Source organism: Cuculus canorus, chromosome 14 (genome assembly GCF_017976375.1).
Source record: "Cuculus canorus isolate bCucCan1 chromosome 14, bCucCan1.pri, whole genome shotgun sequence".
Taxonomy (NCBI): Eukaryota; Metazoa; Chordata; class Aves; order Cuculiformes; family Cuculidae; genus Cuculus; species Cuculus canorus.
Genome location: NC_071414.1, coordinates 17,870,586 through 17,891,791, shown reverse-complemented (window position 1 = coordinate 17,891,791; position 21,206 = coordinate 17,870,586). Strand labels below are relative to the sequence as shown.

At 44.2% G+C, this 21,206-nt stretch overlaps 2 protein-coding genes across 2 annotated transcripts in view; both read right to left on the bottom strand.

The window, feature by feature from the left end:
- Positions 1-21,206, bottom strand: part of SKP1 (S-phase kinase associated protein 1) — a 276,895-nt gene that overhangs the window by 15,973 nt on the left and 239,716 nt on the right. The gene's annotated exons all lie outside the window — the stretch shown is intronic.
- On the bottom strand, positions 3,454-21,006 carry PPP2CA (protein phosphatase 2 catalytic subunit alpha). Its single transcript, XM_054079401.1, has 7 exons — positions 20,740-21,006; positions 7,820-8,029; positions 7,145-7,318; positions 6,860-6,949; positions 6,228-6,389; positions 5,349-5,467; positions 3,454-4,608 (listed from the first exon to the last, which is right to left on the bottom strand). The coding sequence occupies exons 1-7, from the start codon at positions 20,839-20,841 to the stop codon at positions 4,536-4,538; spliced, it is 930 nt and encodes a 309-aa protein (XP_053935376.1). The 5' UTR covers positions 20,842-21,006; the 3' UTR covers positions 3,454-4,535.

Below are 21,206 nucleotides of genomic sequence, written 5' to 3'. Positions count from 1 at the left end.
CCATAATTAAGAAATCAGAAGCTGTATTTCAACCCATCTTAAAGCATTTAAGCCACAGCACAGGTTTTAAAAGGCCAAAACACGCAGCGCTGCTTTATTTAAAACCAGAAGTGTTGTTTCAGCCTTTTCCCCCCTATATATATGTCAAAGAGCCCTGGTCCTCTGCTCAAGAGAGCAGCCTGCCTTTATGCTCCTCCAAAAGGAGCACAGCCAAGTGAATTAGAGCACCAAAATAACTCTCAACCAAACCACAGCAGGCTGACTCAGGAGCTGCTGCTCTGCAGGGCTTTTCTAGGGTACGCACGGGGACTGCAAGGGTTCTGCACAGCCCAGTGCAACTTTTATTTAATGCTTTACCCATTTCCAGCCTTCTTCTGGCACTTGCAGGGAATGAACGCTCCGAGCAGAAGTCACCCTGTGTTCCACCCAGCTGCAAAAACTCATTGCCTGCAAACTTTCTGCTTCAACATGAGCTCGCATAAGCCTCACGTACAGCTGCAAAACACAGAGCGCTAAAAAGCCATTCCTCAGTTTGCTTTCAACTATGCGAAACCCCCTGAAGTCTACACCAAATGTTGAACAGGCCACGAAGATGATCTGAAGGCTGAAGCATCTCCCATAGGAGGGCTGGCTGAGAGACTTGGGGTTGTTCAGCCTGGAGAAGGCTCCAGGGAGACCTTAGAGCAGCTTCCAGTGCCTGAAGGGAGCTACAAGAAAGCTGCAGAGGAGCGTTTTCCAAGAGCACGGAGGGATAGGATGAGGGGGAATAGCTTTAAATCAGAAGGTGGAAGATTTAGATTAAACATTAGGAAGAAATTCTGCACGCTGACGGCGGGGAGGCCCTGGCCCAGGCTGCCCAGAGCAGCGGTGGCTGCCCCATCCCTGGAGGTGTCCAAGGCCAGGTTGGATGGGGCTTGGAGCAACCAGCTTCAGTGGGAGGTGTCCCTGCCCACGGCAGGGGGTGGAACTGGATGGACTTTAAGGTCCCTTCCAACCCAAACCATTCTATGATTCTATCCTGAGTTTCCAGGAGTGCTCAGACAGAACAAACACCGATTAGAGAGCAAGCAATAAAGGAGTGTGTGACAGGCGTGAGGAAGCAGTGAGCGGAGGCCCATCCTCAACCAACTGAATCTGGAGCAACGTTTAATTTGAAATGCAAAGTTGTGATTTGATCACATATGCTCTTCTTACAGACCATTTTTCCAGAACTAACAAGTGCATTTGTCTCTCAGCCCCCTTCTGCTCCTTAGGTCATAACTCCTCCCACAGCAGGAACTGCGCTCTGGTATCACCAAGGAAATGAAGGGTCAAGGAGGGGAAAAACAGACGAATGCGTTATGGAACTGTGGAAAAGGGCCCCAAATAAACCCAGCACTTGTGTAACAGGCTTGGTCTGTACTGTCCAGGAAGAAATCCTTGCCTTTAAGATCAGGCTGAATTTCTGAAATGCCAAAGACAATGACTTCATAGAATAGACTGTCAATGTTTACCACTGTAAAAAATACCCCCCTCAGGTAGAACACAGAAGCATGGACTAGCAGGTTATCCGTATCTCACAGAAATGCTTTCTCAAGCAACATTTCCAGATGGACTTTGATACCAACCAGGCTGAAACGTCAGTAGATGAAACGTCAAAGCTTTCAGCAGCATCATCAACCCTCGCTGCAGTTTTCCCAAGGCAGCATTTATTCCATGATCATTCAGATGCCCAGGGAAGAACTGTGTCACTGGCTCGCTCTGTCTTCGCTCACCCATGCGTCGTGTCCTTTTTTCAGGGTAGTGGCAGAAGACCTAGAATAGGGAACGCTGCCCAGGCGTCCGAAGCAGGGAGACTGAACGTGTATGCGTATCAGCAGCTGGAAAACCTGCCGTCAGCTCACACCACCCAACACAGTGGCTGATTCGCTTCGCAGAACACACCCATCCCACCCCGCAGCGCCCCTCAAGTGCCCAGCAGAGCAGGGGCTCTGCAGAGGAACCACAGGGATGGCCAGCAGCGAGGTGACAGGCAGAGGAATCCATCGGAGGAAGGAATAGAGCTCAGGATGGGAACAGGCAACAGAAAGTTGTAGAGAACATGAAGGGGGGGAAAAAAACTGGCAAATTGGTACACTTCAAATCTAACCCATTTTTCCTTTAAAAAACAAAGTTGCTGGATGGCTTCCTGTCTAACAGTGTAAGATTTTGTCTCTCAGTGACTTAAACCTTTAGGTCAGGACAGGCCCCCACAACTGAAGTGTGCATGCTTCAGTCTGATATCCAAATACAGCTACGCGTCCAAGTGACAGGACATCATCAGGTGTGGTTTAGGTGAAATGCAACAGAGAAAGCTCTGAACCCTCTCTCATCCATCCAACAAGAGAGTTCTATTGACTCTGCCCAAATTCTGATAAACAGAAGAAAAGAGGAGGAGTTCCTGGAGTGTGGAGTTTCATCCATGGCTGCCCTCTAGCAAGTCAAATCCCAGCACCAGCCCTCCTAACAAACACTGCATTTAAAGCTCCTGCTTTAAAAATACTGAACAGAGGATCTCTGGCTATTCCCGTCCCATGCTGCGTGGAACCCACCAGCTGGTCGAAAGGGAAGCACCAACGTTGATCTCCAAAATGAGTACAAACCCTAGTTACACTCACTTCCTTACAGCTGGCTTTTGCTCACTCCAATACTAATAAATCAGTCGTTCTCACTTGAGGTTTTCCTTCTCTTGAACCTTCCAAACCAGCTTTTCACCAGGCAAGTACTGCTGGATGCCAGCCTCCATCACACCATCTGTGTTTTGTACACAGGAAGCTTGCTAGTCACAGTGAAATCTAACAGCACAAGGATGGGGGAAACTATAAAAGCTGGAGGTACTTCCAACATTTTCAAACTTTACTGACACTAGAACAACCAAAGACTGCTCCTCTCCGAGAAGGAGATGTGGCATGCCTAGTAAAGTACCAGAGAAAACAGAAAATGGGGCAAAGCGCTCAGTCTTGAAGGAATGGTGTCACCTAAGGCACAAAAACATTTCCAGAGCATGGCAAGCAAAGGAATTTGAATAGAACTGCTCTCTGTAGCAAAGGGGTTTTTAAAACAGTGATCAAAGCAAACATTCCCCATATACTAAAAAAAGACACTTCAGATGCACTTATTTTTAGGATGTGCTTCGCCCTGGAAGAGATCAAACCGTGAAAGAGGGAGTGCTCTCCAGAAACTATCCTGTATTAGAACAGCAACCAGGTGTGTCTTTAAGATATTCCCAGTAAGTTTCAGGCACAAGCCTTAAGGCAGCATAAAACTGGAATTTGTTTTTGAACAAAATAAGCACATCAGGATTCAAATTCTGAAACAAATTAGTAGAAAGGAAATATTTTACCAGCGGTAACAGAAACCACATCACTATTTTTCAGAAGGGAAGCGTGGGCAATACACGTAGCACTAAAGCTCAAGTTATTTCCTTTAATATTTAGAAAACTGGTTTTATTCTCAGTTTTTCAGAAAGTGACTTTAATTATTAGCACCTACATAGTAAATGACTTAAACTCAGATTTACACATGAAAAAAAAGCCACGCTCAATCCATTAAGTTATCTTATATCTTATAGTCTTCCATTTTTGAGTATTCCAGTAGAGCACAGAGAGGGAAAGAGCAACATTGTCAGTAACAAGCAAGCTCTGTTCAGCTGCGTGTGACATCAATGGCCAGACACCACCCCAGGACAGAACGCAGGAGGGCAGAGTTTTCCAGCACACTCCAATCACCTCAGTTTTAGTTATTCAAGGTGGACATTTCTATGCAAGTTGATATAGTCCATTCAGCTACGTGTTAGTTTAATAAACCACAGCTGACCTGAGATGCAATTAGGATTTGACATTTTTCCATACTTAGTTCACAAGTTTATTATGAAAAACACCGCAGCTCTGTCCTGCAGTAACATTGTTTTACAGAAAAAAACAGCTCTGTTCAAAGTAATTCACTATCCTCGGACAATTACAAGGGACAATATGGCAGGGCTGAGAGTGGAGAAGGGAACTGAGTGCAGACAAAAAAAAAAAATACAATTAAATTAAAACAGTATTCCCTGAAAATAAAACAAACAGTTTCAGAACAAATATGAGGCCTTGGTACTTATTTTAAAAATGTTCTTTAAGCTTCAATGATTGTTTGCTGCTACCCTTATCTACAGTCATGCTGAATAAAGCTATAGCTAAATGGAAAGTTAAATGTATTCACGAGGTGTTAATGTCTACATCTTATTATTTGCAGTCTCTCAGAGAAAGCAAAAGTAACTACAAATAGCGCTATGCCAGAAACTGGTTTCTTGACCAACAATGTTGCTTCAGCATGCAAAATGAACTGGTTCATTCTAAAGTGGTCACAGTTGTTGACGACAAGAGGCTCTGTATTTGAATATGGCACGTCTTTTGGTCCATGTGAAAACAAGTTTGAACGTTAAATATTTTCTGACACTTTGGAGTTACTGTTGCTCTTCCCGTTTTCCTTAGGTCAACGTATGGTTCATGGCAATACTGTACAGGTCTAAAATCTCTTTACAGGAAGTAGTCTGGGGTGCGGCGAGTAACATGCGGTTCACCTCTGCGCGGCGCTGGATCAAACTGCAAACTGGAAAACCACAGAGTTAACAGAACCGCAGAGTTTTATACGTGAAATACAGTAGCAGTGGTCTTAACATAGGTAAGTCTTCCCCTGTTCTGTTCAACCAACTGAAGTCTTCTAGAACAAGCATTCAATTTCTTCCACTCCTATTAGTATGTATTTATAATGCCTGTACTTTAAACTCCTCTCACCATTACTGCTAAGGACTGGAGAGAAATCGATCTTAGCTTTGAGACTCACAAACTGGGCTAACATTAGTATGCATTTAGAGAGTTAAGGTCTCCAGTAACTCTCAAAGTGGGTAATTTACGCAGTGCCGTTGCCTCCTTTTCCAGTAAAGCTGTTGTTGAGGAAGTCAGAAACAAAGCCAACATCTTAACATCTGAAGAACTCCAAGATTCCAAAAGCCTCCTGCCCTGGACTGACTGGAGGGCGTTACCTCAGTGGGGACAGAGTACTCCTACTCGCAAATCACATCCCTCCATAGTATTTCATTAAACTCTAGTTACAAAAACAAACCCAAGGAGCCTCACTTTGATCTGACAGACAAGATGTAAACAACCAGTGTTCCAGGTGTTTGACTCCAAGACTTCAGATGCGACTAACCCAACAATTCCACATTCACTTCACCTCCCAAAAAAGTACAGGGAAAACCTGTACTTTAACAGAATAATTAAGAGGTATCTCCCTACACCAACTACCTTAAAATCATGAACAATGTACATCTGATTTTTAAGCATACTTACAAGGAGTATTTTAGAGTATCATCAAGTTCCATAATTGCAGCCTGGTTGCCACAACGGTAACAGTAATTTGGAGCACTGAAAATCGTTACTACATTCCGATCGTGGCACCAGTTGTACCCCTAGGGAGGAAAGAAAGCGTAATTATGACAGCCAAGTCCTGTACCCAGGTAACCATCTGAGTACTACACTGAATTTTTAACATACAAAAGCCTACGTGGCATTTGTAGTGTCATTTTAAATAAGATTAAGGCTATATATCTGTCTCCTTAAGAGAAAAAAGGTAAAAAAATTCTGGCCTTCACATGTTGCTTCTTATTTGTAAGAACAAGCTAGAATTCTTTTAAAAAAACAGCAAAAATTCTGTATTGTATTAGCGTTAAAAAATTAAAATGGCAATTCTGAAGTAGAGTCTCTTCTGAATCTTCAGTTGTCATCACCTAAACCAGAATCCTGACATACATTCAAAAACCCTAACTGCCAGGAATAACTGGAGACCAAGAACAAACCCAAACATCTGAGATAAAAAGGAAAAATACATCTTTTTTCAAGGCATATACATTTGTGTACCTTTTCTTATCACAAGACTTGGCATTTATCCTTAAGAACCTTTTTATCTACACAGAAACACAATACCACATCTTCTACTGAAGTCCACTTTGGGTTGTCACTATAAATTTTCAGGAAAAAGGCAAAAATAATTACTCCACTGTCAAATTGAGAAGTTCCTTCAGCAGCACAAAAATACTGTTAAAATAGAGCTCCTAGAAGCCTCTCAGCTGGATCCCCAGTTGTCACAGCAGAACAACACACATCTCAGAGCACAATATTCATGCCTCAACCATGAACCAGAAGCTTGAACAGACAGGCTACCCTGCTTACCTCCATTACCAACTGATGAGCTCTGGAAACCAACGTAAGGCCGTTAGCGTGGTTAAAGGTTTCTGAAATGTCCTGTCCAAACGTATAACCTGCACCTCGAGGAGAAATGCCCCAGCCACCACGATCATCTGGGTCTGACCATAGCAAGTCACACATTGGACCCTAAAAAGAGATTTGAGACATTTCAGAAATTGACTGCAAAAAAAACCTACACCATGCCACAACCCTCCCTCCTGATGTTGCAGCATCTCCAAGACCTAAATAAATCAACTACAACAATCGACTACAACAGCCAGTGCGGTTAACACTGGAAATACACCCAAGAAGTTTATCTGAACAAAGAATCCTCACAGAAAGAGTTCTCACCTCTGAGGTCATGAAGTGGCAATACCTGCAGAGATTTTGGGCACACTAAAATGTTTCCTACTTTAGGTAAGAACACGGTCCTTAGCTTTCTTTTGAAAAACCCCACCAAAACCAAACCAAGCAACCCAAAATATCCAGTACAGTAAGACTGGCACTTTCATACTGCTATGTTGCTTTGAATTTCATTTTCAGTCTGCATATTCAAACACCCAACAAACGCTGAATCACGAACCCCACCCCGAGCTTAGAAAATTATTTGTCAGTACCTCGTGAGGAACTTCCTGCAAGCGATCAAGTGCTCTGATGTGATCCAGTGTATCTATCGACGGGGAGAGGCCACCATGTAGACAGAAAATCTGGAAGAATCAGATATATGACATTCATCTCATTTGTTTACATTAATTATATCAGTAGAAGCAATTATAATTTTTTTTAGCATAAATGAATAGGAGAAAACCTGCAAGAGATTCTTTCAAAGCTGAGGGACAGAACACAGTATCAACTGCTCCATTTACAACCAGTAAACTGAACGTTGTGGAATTTCAACATACCTGGCCATCCACCAAGGCAGTTAAAGGAAGGTAATCAAAAAGGTCTGTGAAGTATTTCCAAACATTTGCATTTCCATATTTTCTTAAACATTCATCATAGAAACCATACACTTGTGTGATTTGCCTGCTTTCATGGTTCCCTCGAAGAATTGTGATACGTTCACGGTAACGGACCTAAACATAACAGTTTATTTTAGAGTCATCAAAATACACAACTTCCCAAACCCAGAATTTGCCACCCAGCAATCAAAATCAAACTCTAAGACAAAGATTCAATTACAGCCTTTGAGAAAAGGGATAATTCACTCAAATTTTCGGCTGCTAAATGCTTGTAAGATTAATTCCAATTTTATTCATGGTTACCAGTGGATTGCACAACACCAGTGCATCGAGCTGATCTCTCTAAGCAAATTCTTAAAGATTGCTACTTAGGTAAGCAAAAAATAAAAAGAAACTAGAGCACTCATTAAGTTATAAAGGCTTGCAGCTGAACATTAAGTTGTTTTCAGAAGCATCTTCAGAAACCAAGAGAGCCCATATTTCATTTCTCCTATCTAAATCAACGTAGATTTCTTCTACAAAATCGATGTAGAACAATCCATAACAGATAAGTGTAGTCAGGATAGCAATTATGTATGTTTTACACAGAACGGTACAGCTGAGAAGGAAAGTTACCTTTAGAGCTACAAGCAATGTGACTGTTTCGACTGAATAGTAGCCTCTGTCAACATAGTCCCCCATAAACAAATAGTTTGTGTCTGGTGATTTGCCTCCAATTCTGAACAGTTCCATGAGGTCGTGAAATTGTCCATGGACATCTCCACACACTGTGACAGGACATCGCACTTCTTGTACGTTAGATTCTTTTGTCAAAATTTCTTTAGCCTATAAAACAAAACCAGAACACACAAATTGGGAGTCTGTCCATGAACAGTTATTTCATTCAAAGTGTGCTCCATCACTTCCAGCTTTCTCCTACCTGCCCTCTTCACCATCTCTTGTCCTTTCCTTATCAGAAGCACTCAGGATTAAGAGCTTACCCTTACTTAAAACAAAATTGTGCTTTATGTAATCCTGTGTCAGTAGCGGAATTTTGTTTTACAGATTTTTCCCTCCCCAAGGGGGGTACTGTAGAATTGATTTTCATTGTAGAAAAGACAACCCAACCCTCAGATTTTCTATAAAAATAGTTCCATGAAGCATAAAACAATGACCGTCACTGATGGAACTGAAGAAGTTCCTAAGGATTTGGAAAAATTAAAGCTAAAAATCAAGGCAATATCTTATATCCAACCCTTCAAGAGCTTGAACTCTGAGAGGGCCAAAACCAAGACACTCTCTAAGGGAGGAAAACAGCCTTATCAGCTGACAAAGCCCCCCAGGGAGGTCTACGTTTCTGATGTCTTGCTTCAGAACACAGTTTGCCACCATCTGTACATAATCTACTAAGGCAGAGTCCTACATGAAGTAGAAGCTGGAACAGTACTAACATCCAGTGGTATCATCATTGCAGAGCAGGTGGACTATTTGCATAGGCTTTCCAAACAAATTTTTTTGTTTAAGTATGTGTCAGTAACACAAAAGTTGTCTTTGTAAATCAATGTAGAGAAAGATCTTTGCCACCCTCATTTTCTTCCCACAAAATTGTGTGCATAAAAGTTGCAGACAAAAGCAGTTCACATGAAGAAGCATCAGCTAAATATAGCTCAGAAAGGCAATTCTGAAATAATCCAAGAATCCCTTAATCGTACCACCACGCTGCCAGTTGGTACAGTTTGTTCTCAGAACAGCCCCCAAACACATCACAATTCTTTTCTAAATCAAGAGGCTATTAGAAATACAAATAGTAACAAGTTTAAAAGTTGCCATCTACAAAGATTTGTCTTTTAAGTACCAATGCTCCTCTTCAAAAAGTATCCACTTTTTGCCTAATCACCAGAACAAGAAAACAGATGAAAAATATTCTATTTTATAACCCAAGCTGCTTACAAAACTCACAGAAACAGCACCAAATACCAGCTATACGCAGGCCATACTGAATCAAAAAATCACCTCAAGCATATACCAGTATGAGACAGATGTAAAAGTAATGCTACGTTCATTTTAGGGTCACTTCACTTTCTCAAACCCAACTACAGCAGCATACTCATTTTGGGGCAGTTCTGCTAAGCAGAGAAGAATTTTGAGACAGTGGAAAGAACTCATTATCATTTGAGGAGCATTAGATTTTAAAACGAACAAAACATTTGAAGTTACTGGGCAGTGACTGAGCCCACCCCAAGAAGAGGGTCTTGCTCTTCCTGCACATTGTCCAGCCTCATCACCACAAACAGGAGAGGTGCCAGCAACGCACAGCTTAATTAAGGAGATTCATTAAATTCAACAACTTATTCAACACTGGAAAGAAATGCAAACTGGCAATCATGGTTAAGCACCCTGCACAACATGGAACTTCAGCTATTACAGCACAAGCACCAGAGTGACGCGACTCTGCAGACATATTTGCTTAAAAAGTCAATCTCATGTGACAGTTTCCACGTGTGGCCTGTCTCGTAATTAAAGATAGGTCATTGCTGGCTTGTGGTAGATGCTAAAAGTGTAGATTTATTTTAAGATAGCTTGACTTAAGTTCATTTTAATGCAGTGACACTCACCGGATGTTTTGAAAGTGTTTTAGCAGTCTTAGCCTCTTCTAACATGCTGTAACTCAAAAGCATTAACCACCTTAATGCTCTTTTTGACAGAGCACATAACAGATACTTATAGGGCTTCAATATAAAACACCCTACCATTAATTACAATGCTTTCTACGGCCGTATGTTCTTAACATACAGGAAGCATTGCGCAGGGAATGCAGCATTCATTTTTCATCAAAGGCTTGAGACACTTACACTGACTCAGAATAAAACAGCACGGTTCTCACCAACAGAGCTGTTGCTTCCTCCGTTTTTGAAATACTAAATCACACAGATATGCATATGACCAAACACGTAGGTAAGGCAGACAGCTACCCTAATGTGAAAAGACTGTTCCAGGTCAACTTGCAAACCAGCAATCTCTACTTAAATCCTACAGCAGAGGAATGCTGGTGAAGGGATTTCAGCATTTGCATGTTCTGAAACAAGTTGCATGAAACACTGTCTGATGAACTGTTCAATCCATTTACAGTCTTGTCATGTCCCATAGCATCAAGTGGCATATACTGAAGTGCTTAAGCAGTGTATTTGCCTCTACAAAAGAGCTCCAGCAGAGTTGAAAGCGGAAAAAAGTAACAGCCTGAAAACAAGACACCAACACATGGTCCATCAAACACCCCCCAAATTTCCACATTAAATCAATTCCTATAAAACAGTAAAGTAAAAAAAATGTTTTACTACACTAAGATAAAAGACATGTTTGGTAAGGCAACAGTCTGTGTCATAGGACAGCTTCAGAATGCAAGTTCCACGAAGTTAAGCTAGCACTACTGTTACTGAACTATCTGTGACCTGGACTTTGCACAGGACTACACACCAACTTCTGCAACCTCAACTGGTTCCACTCTCTCTTCATTGACCCTTTCCCCAAGACCCACAATGATGCTACTTGCTCAGCCACACGATGGAACGCCCTCCTGATCCATCTCTCCCCAGCACAGTGGGCTTCACACGTCACAGAGAGGAGAGGAGGTAGAAGACAGAGCTCCCTGACCAAACCACCTGATGAGGGAGAGAGGTGCACAGGTGCGCATACACGCAGGCAACATTTTGGAACATCCAGGTTTCGATGCGTATCACTAGGATAAACAGTTGTGCAACTGTGAAACAGATTTAAACACTTACTGCTTTTATTTCTTAGTCTTCATTCAGTTCATAACAGTTCTTAATACTGCAATAGACCTGAATTTCTACATGTCTTCAGTTCTCAGAAGTACCCCATGCCACAGGAAGTTTAGCTTGTGATGGTATTCCACAATTTAAAGAAGACAAATAAACTGAACCAAAAGCTTGACATCAACAGTGTATTACATTACAGTTTTTAAGACCCTACCTCCAAACTATCTCTTCAGCACTACACTCTCAGGTTTCAAAACCAAGGCACAGATTAAGACTGAGAAGAACTCATTATTTCAAAGTAACAAATGTTACATTTACAGCAAAGTACCAATAAAGTCTAAGGCAGAAAAAACACATTGCTGTAAGAGAACTGTACAAGAAGAACTAAGTAAAATGCTGTCTTAAACAATTGTCAAGGTGGAAAATCACATTTTGCTAAAAACAATCTCAAAGTTCAAACAATAAGCATATATCACTTCAGCATAGTCATAGTGACTGGAATTCATTCCTTCTTGGTATCTGAAATAATGGCTTACTTGGCTGTTTCGCTGGAAAGAGGCAGCTTTTACAACCCCAGAACACCCAAAAGACAAGAATAAACCCAATATTGGTTTAAACACACAAGGAAACAACAAATTTTCACTTTATCATAAAGCAAGCAGTACTGCATAAAAACACACTCTTGTATTTAAAAATTAAAACATTCCTGGACCACTGCACATCTTCTAAATGGCCCAACAGTAACACACTGTTTCACTGCCTTTGTTTACAAAGAACATCTTTTATGCACAACACTCTTCTTAAAAATACAAACATCAGCTTCATTGTTTTAAGACAACGCAGGATCTGAGTGTAAACTCTACATTTTGTAATAAGCAGTCAAGGATCAGTATAAGAGAAGCGTATGACCATTAAAGCTACCACATGATTTTCAGATCTTCAGCTTTATTTAATGAAATGCAGGGGCTGTAGGTATGCAGAGGTAACTCCTTCTCTGGAGATACCCAAACCCTGCCTAGACACATTCCTGTGCAACCTGCTGTAGGTAAACCCTGCTTTATCAGGCAGGGTTGAACAGGGTGAGCTCCAGAGGGCCCTGCCAAACCCCAGCATTGTGTGATTCCGTCTCTCCTATTTCCCCTATCCCCTGCATGTATTTCTATCCTGTACGCCACAGATTAAGGCTCACAGTCACATGCTGCAAGGGCTATAATTCATCCACTCTCTCTCAATTCACTCCATACTGAGCACAAGCAAGTTCCCCTCACAAGCAGAGTTCATCATCAACTTCACCTGACAGAGCTAGTTTCAAGTGGTCCATTTCTGAAAAATCCTCTGAACTCAACTGTACCCAAATTCCTTTCTGTTTCCAGAACATACCAGTTATTTCTCAATCACTTCTACGCCTACTGAGATGCACACATTCCAACAGCTCATACCAAATATCTACCCTAAAGAACTCCAGGGCAGATGGTAGTCAGGGGAGAAGCGGCAAGCATTACCGCAGCTTTGTAGAATTGTAGAACAATCCTTGAACTGCTACAGAGCAGCAACGCGGTGCTATAAAGTACTTAACAAAAGACTACCACTAATTCAGGGAAGGAAATACAGCCATTATTTTAATTAGACAACATCATTCCAAAGTCATGGTTGCAGACAGTGATGTGTCATGCTTGGAAGAACAGAATCCACACCTGCAGCCCACCATGCCGTCCAGTACATTGTGTTGAGAAGCATCCATTGTAACCAAGGAAAAAAAAAAATAGGTATTTGCAGTTACCATAAAGATATTTTGATGAGATCGAAGGCTTCAACCACACCCATAATTTCAAGATGCACAGGATGTGACTAAAGGAACAATGATCAGCTAATTGGGATGAATACTGGTTTTAGCTGGCCAAACATTGTGGCCTTGAAGAGATTCCAGTTCCAAGCAAAGTCATCCATTACAGTCAGCAGGTCTTCTGCTGAATGCATGCATTTGTTTCCTCAATTTAAGGGCTTCCCTCCACCCCTTACTTGCAAAGGAAAGAGAACATGTTTAGACAAAAGATGGGCTCACCATCTTCAGTGCAAAAGGCATTTTCATTCACTGTCTGACATCTTAAATAAAAGTAGATAAATGAGGGCTCCATCACCTTTCTGTGAAGAAAGTCCGACAGCAGTCAGATTACATGACACAAATGGGAAACTGATTTATGCTGAACTCCAGAATCCCCTAAGGAGTTCAATGTGAATGTGTAAGTAGGAACAAAATTAAAATGCAAAGCTCCCCACTGACATTTAATTATTTAGCATTCCAAAGTAAGTAAAATTGGCATTTCCATCCACACAGACGCAGCCACAGCAGCAAAATACTCTTTTCTCAGTACTGAAACCAAAGATAACTGATCTGCTTTCTGCCTGGTTTGGGGACTAGCGTCTGTACCTCTGCTTCTAACCTCTTTCACTGCCAGTGATACTCAGGGTTTAGAACTCTGGAAGGGAAACCAAAGTATGCCTGGTCAAAGGGTCACGCTGCAGCTCCTCTGAACATGTGTGTCATAACATGGTCACTACCTTTGTAGCCCTTAATTTTCTCAAGACAGTGCAAACAGAACTAACAAATGAACTCAGAAGTTTTACTTTAATTGAAGTGCACAAAATGAAAGTTTACTAGCTTATGTATCAAAAACTACCTGTCAGTGAATAAGAACAGGAAATTAACTAACAAAAAAAAAAAGGCATAAAATCCACTCAGCTTTGGATTTCGCAACACACAGCAAACGACCCTTCTTCACTGCTCCATAACCCAGACACAGTTGTTCCTCTACTCTTTTAGCCATTTCCACATAACTAGGAGAGAGATTAGTTAAACACAAGATGTTAACCAACAAAAGATCAATCCTAATGCCAGCAAAGCATACAAGATTGAACGAGACAATCACCTTTTTCTCCTGTAAATTCTAGGAGCTCTACAAGAAAGCAGGAAGGCAGTAAACTTTTGCAAAATGACTGATTCCTTTGGATTACAAAGTAATGACTGACACCATTTATGGCCTTGACAGTGCCCTCAACACTTCAATTTTGAAAAATCATTAGCAGTCTTACACACTCAGCAAAGAGTGTTCTTTCCCTCAGAAGCAGACCTGGAAGAGGGCAAGGGGAATTGGTATTTAAATATCAGCAGTCGAGAAGACCAGATAGAAAATGAGGATAGGAAGAGGCTCCTCTGAAAGAACTCAAAGTCATTGTTTCACTTAGCACAAAAGATCAGTGTCTAACTTCAAATTAATGGAAAAACAATGCCTAGAAAAACCTATTTTAAAACATATAGGAAGTCAGATTGCTCAGGCAATCCAGTTGCCTTCCACTGGTACACAGGAGTTCCAAGAAACACAGCCACATCAGTAACGCCCAAAGCTGACCACTTACATAGAGCTCGTCTGCAACCCCCTCTGTAGAACAAGTTGCATGCACTTTGCACTCTTCAAGTTGTTAAAGGAAGAAATAGGCTAAAGCTATTCCCAAACTAGTTATGCCCAATACCTGCAAGCTCAGCTTCACATAATGAATTCCACAGGTTTCCAACTCTTCTGCTCAAAACTCTCCAAACACAGCCAAGCACGTCATGTTGAATGTACAGCCAGAATACCAACAGAGGGATGGGGTACGCATGTGTATCAAAACTCAGGAAACGTGCTTCAAGCCCAGCTGGGAAGCATGTAACACCTGTATTAGAAGGCATGTTCAATACAACCAGCAGAAATATTAGCGACCTGGCTACTGAGCAGTTGAGCACCAGTACTTACTCTTTAGCCAAGAACAAACTACTCTTCCAACTTGAACTACCTAAAGAAAAGGAACCAAGGGCAATGACTCTTACTGAATAAAGGTGCAGTGTTAAAGGGTCCCTAAGCAAAGATGGAAACAGAATCACTGCTCCTCCAAACCTCTTTGCATGGCCTTTTGTACAAGGCCTCTACTCACACCAGACACAGACAGACAGGTTAGGTTATGACACCATGTAAGCCACCCTGGATGACAAACTGCAAATGGCAAAGAAACATGGCCAAGCAGCACTGTCATCAAATCCGAAGAGACAACAGCCTCACCACAGGCAGGGTTGGAAGAGGACATCAACCTGCAGTCTCATTCGCATCCTGAGCCTTACTTTGGTAGAACTTAAGAACTTGCTCTGAGTTTTTACTCCTGTTACCTTAAGCTATGCTCCAAATAACTTCTAAAACAATGCAAGAGTATCTTTCAGTCCTATTTGATCACAACTAATGTCATAATTAGGAAAAAAATACCCCAAACAAACAACAAAACACACGCCTAACTGCCAGCACAGCTTGATTTTACAGACAGAATTTCCTAGAATTGAAAAAAAATAGAAAGCTGCTGATGCTACAAAAACTGGCACATACAAGACTAAATTCTCATAAGCACATGAAAATTTTCTAAGCAGATCAGGAGTAGGTAAGAAGGCTGGCAAGGTTGATGCTTCAAATGCCTTTTGTGAGGAGAGACAATTTCCATTTTATATTACCAATCATCACAACAGAACACTGTGAGTGAAAGGATCTTTTTGTGTGGATGTGTTCCAGAATAATCTAAAACGCAGTTATTAAAATATCACAAAAAGCTTTTCTGGAACTCTGCAGAGACGGAAGGTATAACTGTATGCACTCACCAATGGCAGGATTCCCAGGCAGGTTTAACAAGGAACAGCAAAGGAGCCTTAACCCATCCTCTTGGTCTCCCACTGCCCCTGGAACCACTAGAGAGGGCCCTTCTGTCACTGGACATAGCTTAAGGGTTCCCTTGTTAGTGAACCCAGAAGTGAATGCAGCAGCAAGGAGGAACTGAAGTGCTGTGCCTTCCAGACCCACGTTCTTTTTCTGCCAGGGGTGTAGTGGAGGGAGTAAAAGATGTAAAGATGTGGGAATGTAAAAGCTAACTAATAGAAAAGCCCTTGCAAACACAACTGGAGACAGTTTAAAACATTCATTTCTGATCAAAAATAGTCAGCTAAGAAAAGTAACTTGAGAACAGCAGAGGAGGCAGAAGGGAACATGGGTGTCTGAAAAAGAAGCTGGGCAGACATCTTGGGGTAGTAGTTGCTTAACACAGGAGTGAGATCCACAAAACCTGCCAGTCCTAGGCATCAGAGGAACTCAACTTTGATACTTTGATTGCAGGGGGTTGTCTGACCCAAAAGAAACCTTCACCAGTAACACACTGTCCTCCCAGAACTAAGGCAACTTAAAAGCAGAATTAGTTTCAAGCAGCTCCCACAGCTGCACTGGGTACGTGCATGTTTGGTTAGTTCTCATCTGCAGTCTCACAAAATTTAACTTGGAAGATCTGGTGCTAAACAAAGGTGGAAGTTCTGCAACAGGAAAAGACATTAGGAAACTACACCATTAACAAGATACATAAGAGAAAACAGCATGGCCCAGAAACATTGTCATACTATGAAAATTAGCTCTATGAAAAGAGCAAATGTGACTAAGATCATTGTTAGGGATAAAAAGTCGCAGGAGACAAGGCTTGAATCAAGGTTTCCTGAATGCCTTTACCACTTGGTTTAAAAGATTCTGGACAGCAGCACTGTCTGTTCAGATGTATTTTACCTGTAATTCCAGTACATGGGAAGAGAACTCTGAACACTCCTACACAGCATGAATAACCAAACTGTCATCTTTTTGAAAAAACTGGATGCCATATTCAAATCCATTGAATTACAAACCAGTATTTCCAGGGGGGAGACTGATACCTCTCCCTCCATCTGCACTACATACCTTCTGAAATAAACAATGGTGACTTTATCCACAAATTCAACTCATTCCTTTGTGCATTTTTAGACTGTCGCCCCACGTCCTATGATAAAGGGCGTTTACACACAACAGCCAGGAGACAAGATCATTTCCCTCCACCCTCACAAAGTCTGGAAAACAACAGTACTCCAAACCAGCATCTTTTCATCCTAAATGGCCAGTGGAAAAACCCTCACCTGGCAATAAGTGACCTCCTTTCTCCTCTGTTCACTGATAACAGTCGATTAACAGTCTATAAACAATTCAGTGTTAACAGCACAAACACTGCTGACAAACTACATTTTGACTTCTTCAGAACTTATAATTGGTCACACATCGATCTAACATAAAACACACAGCACACATTAAACCTTGAATAACTTAATTGCCACTCAGAGGTTCATATTTTCTCAAATCATCGGTGAAAGCATTATGCATTATTCATGATTACAAATTATTCTAAGACTTAGGAGACATGTATGTCACCACTACCACCCAGGGAACCAGGCAGAGCACAAGATGCACTAAGAAAGTAACTGGGATGCAGGAATGGCCACACTTAATTAGCATGTTTGTAAACAGCTGTTATGTTCATTAGATATCAATACTGAAATACAAGAGAGCCCTTAGGCTTATTCTTGTTACACAGGCACCAGTCTGTACACACAGAGTTCCAGCAGATCAAGAAATACCAGTCAGGAAGATCATCCCATCAAACAGTGTTACAGGGGAAAAGCCCTAGCAAAGATTTATTTATTTGTTTATTTTAACTAGCCCTAGCTACATCCCAGGGTGGTGAGAAATGACGGTTTCTACCTAGTAGGGTCTTTATCTGTTCTTTCTACCTAGTAGGGTCTTTATCTGTTCTTTCTACCTAGTAGGGTCTTTATCTGTTCTTTCTACCTAGTAGGGTCTTTATCTGTTCTTTCTACCTAGTAGGGTCTTTATCTGTTCTTTCTACCTAGTAGGGTCTTTATCTGTTCTTTGGAACAGGAACTACATTTGATACTGTCCCCAACGCATTAAGCTGTTTACAGAAAAACATAACCTTTGGGTGTGATTACATCCACAAAGCTACTTGAGACAATTCAAACATGAAGCACAACTTAGCAAGGTTTCAGTGCTGGAAGCATGCAAACATGTTAAAGCAAGCGCTGTCCCTCAGCAAGAGGGCACTGAATCCAACTAATGTCCTGCTCTCACCAACACAGCCTCCCATCAGAGAGGGCTTGATCAGAGAGGGAAAATCTGACTTCAGGGGCCTGCTTTCAGTTCCTTGCATCAGCAACCATATAGAAACTTAACTGCTTTTAGCAGGAATTCACAGTAAATGCATCTGTAGTTATCAGCAACAAACCACCTCTCCTTAAGACAAACAGTTCTACACAAAAGAAAAAATACTGACTGCAAACCAGTCAGAGATCAGGATTTCAGCACCAGCACAGTATCACGCTATCTGAAGAAATCCCACCTTTGTCCTGCAGCTGGCTCATATACCCCCAACTGGAGGCAGTTATTGATAAGTGATATTTTTCAGGCAGCCTTCTCTCACATTCTTGTAGTCTCTTGTCTCAAAACACAGCAGTCAGACACACAAGTTTCCATAATTTTTCCTTTTATCTACCATCACTTTGGTGACAAGCATTATATTTATCCAGAAATAATTCAATGCTTCACAGGGAAAAAATGAAAATCTCATCTTGTGCAACAACAACAACCGGACTACAGTCTCTTCCACAAGGAATTTCTATTGGTGTGCCTGCTCCTCACCCATCAAAAACTTCCAGTAAATGGAAAGCTTTTTGTATATTCCTCATGTTCCTGCAAGTTACCACACAAACACAAAACACAGCCGCTCAGGCTATGTTCAAGACCCTGCACCAGGATTGGTTTATAAATTATGGCAACTGGAATACTTGCTTCTCCAACAAAGGAACACAGGGAGAGAGTCGGGTCGCTGTCACTACAGACGCATGAGAAACAGTCTGGCAGCGATGCTGCCGCTTGTCTGCAACACAATTTAAAATGCACAAAATGTATCAAATTGTATGGTAACAATTTCAACTTGCTGGAATACCAGTAAACTAAAATTTGGACTCAAGCAAGAACCCTTGCAGCCAAAGCCAGTGCAAGTTCTTTAAGAAGTTCGTAGACAGCCCTCTGGAAACAATTTGCTTCCACAACAGCATGCTGTAGCATCTGAAGGCATGACACTAAATTTGAAGTATTCTAATTAAGTCTCATAGCAGCTATGCTGGCTTCTTTGGAAGCCCATACATCAATAACTTCCCATGTTCCTTCATTTCCAGGTCCCTAGCAGTCCACAAATATTACTTCCTTCATCCTAGAAATGAAGGAATACATAAAACCTTCAGTAAACAAAAAATCTGCTCAGCTATTAAACTACGTCCTGAATTAGAATCCATTTGGAAAACACAGCTGGATGCCATTAGAACATTTTTGTCCTTGAATTTCTGAAAGCCAATCTAACCTGGGCTGATTTTAATACCTTTCTAAACTATAACTGCCTCAATCAACATGGCAATCCAATATCCCAGTCACATTATCAATCTAAATGCCCAGACGGGCTCTCAACCATTCAAACCCAAAAATCATAGCTGTTATGTTCAAGCGACAGCTCCTTACCCTGTGTAACAGCCAACCGATGGCCACGAGCTTTTGTTTTCACTACAATTACTGCACTTTTGGGGCCGCTTTAGGATTGACTGTGTCCTCGGAGCACGCCGCGCCCACCCCTGGCTGCCCGGCTCGGGCCCGGCCGCTCCGCCAACCGGGGCGCAGCACGGGGGGCGGGCAGGGCCGGTGCCCCGGGATGGCGGGGGTCTCTCCCGAGGATCCTGGCGGCGGCGCCATCTTAGGAGGCGATAGAGAGGCGGAGCCAGGATCGCAGCGCAGCGCGGAGGGGACCCGGCTCGCGCGGCTCCGCGGCTGCTCCCCCGGCTCGGTCAGCCCCGCCGAGCCGCCCCGGCCCTCGCTCTGAGCGGGACCACGGAGCCGCCCGAGTCCCCGGCTCCCTCCCCGCTCTACCGGGCACCGGCTGTGGCCCCGCGGAGCCGCCCCGGCTGCTCCCCCCGCCGCCAGCTCGGGCACCGGCTGCTTCCCCGAACCCCTGCCAAGCCCTCCCGGCTCGCTCCCCCGGTCCCAACCAGCCCCGCGAAGCCGACCCACACGCTTGCACGGCGGGGGGTGTCTCCGACCCGCACCCCTGCCGGCCCTACCGAGAGGCACCGGCTCGGGCCCCACGGAGCCGCCCCCGGCCCCTGCCCGCTCCCCCCGCCCCAGAGGCCCCGCGGAGCCGCCCAAGGGGCCGCTCTTTCCCGGCCCTTTGGGGCCCCACAGAGCCGCTTCCGAGGCTCCATTCCGCTCCCCCCTCACCGTCCCGGGCCCCACGAAGCCTCTCCAGGGACCCCACAGCCCCACCCCACAGCCTCCATTCCTTGTCCCCTAACACCGACCCAAGTCCCACAGCCCCAGAAAGCCCTCCCCGACACCCTATTCCACCCCTTCCCCCACCGACCCGGACCCCACGGAGCCGCTCGAAGGTCCCCACAGCCCGACGGGGCCGCCCCGGTGCCCCCATCCTGCCTCCCTACCCCCACCGTTCCGGGCTCCACGGCCCTACGAAGCAGTCCCAGACCCCCTTCCACCACCACCACACCGTCCCAGGACCTACAGCCCCACTCCCGAGATCCCATTCCTTGTCCCCCAACACCGGCCCAGGCCCCGCAGCCCCACAGAGCCGCCCGCAAGACCCCATTCCACCCCCCCACCGTTCCAGGGCCCACGAAGCCCCCCAAGGCCCGGCCCCACCCCACCGCCCCGGGTCCCTCAGCCCCGAGGAGCCGCTCGAAGTGTCCCTGCCCGCCCACCTCCCCCGGCACGGGCAGCGCTCCTCGTGCCGCCCCCGCCCCGCAGCCCCTCACCCCGCGGCAGGCAGCACACCCCCACGGCCGCTCACCTTTTCGCAGAGGCTCTTCACCTGCCCCTCGGAGAGCTGCTTGCACTCGTTGAGCTGCTCCACCCACTGGTCGAGCTCCTTGGTGAAGACCTTCTCCTCCATCCCGCGCTCTCCCCCTCCTCCTCCGCCCCCTCCTCCTCACCGCCTGCCGCACCACCCCGCGGGCTCGCTGCGATCCGCGTTCCCGGCGGTGGCGGCGGGTGGGGAACCGGCTACTGAGCGCTGCGAATCGATCACTGGCCCCGCCGCTGCAGCTCTGCCGCCCGCTCCCTCGCACCACACCGTGTAATGGCCGCCGTGCGTGACGTCACCGCCTCGGCTTCCACGGCGGGGGGGAGGGAAGCGCTACGGGAGGCAACAGCGCATGCGCAGTGTCTGGGCGGGACCGCGCTTGCGCATATGGCCCGGGTGGCGGGAGGGGGGGTTGCGCATGCGCAGTGTGGGGAGCGCTGGGCAGGGCTGAGTGA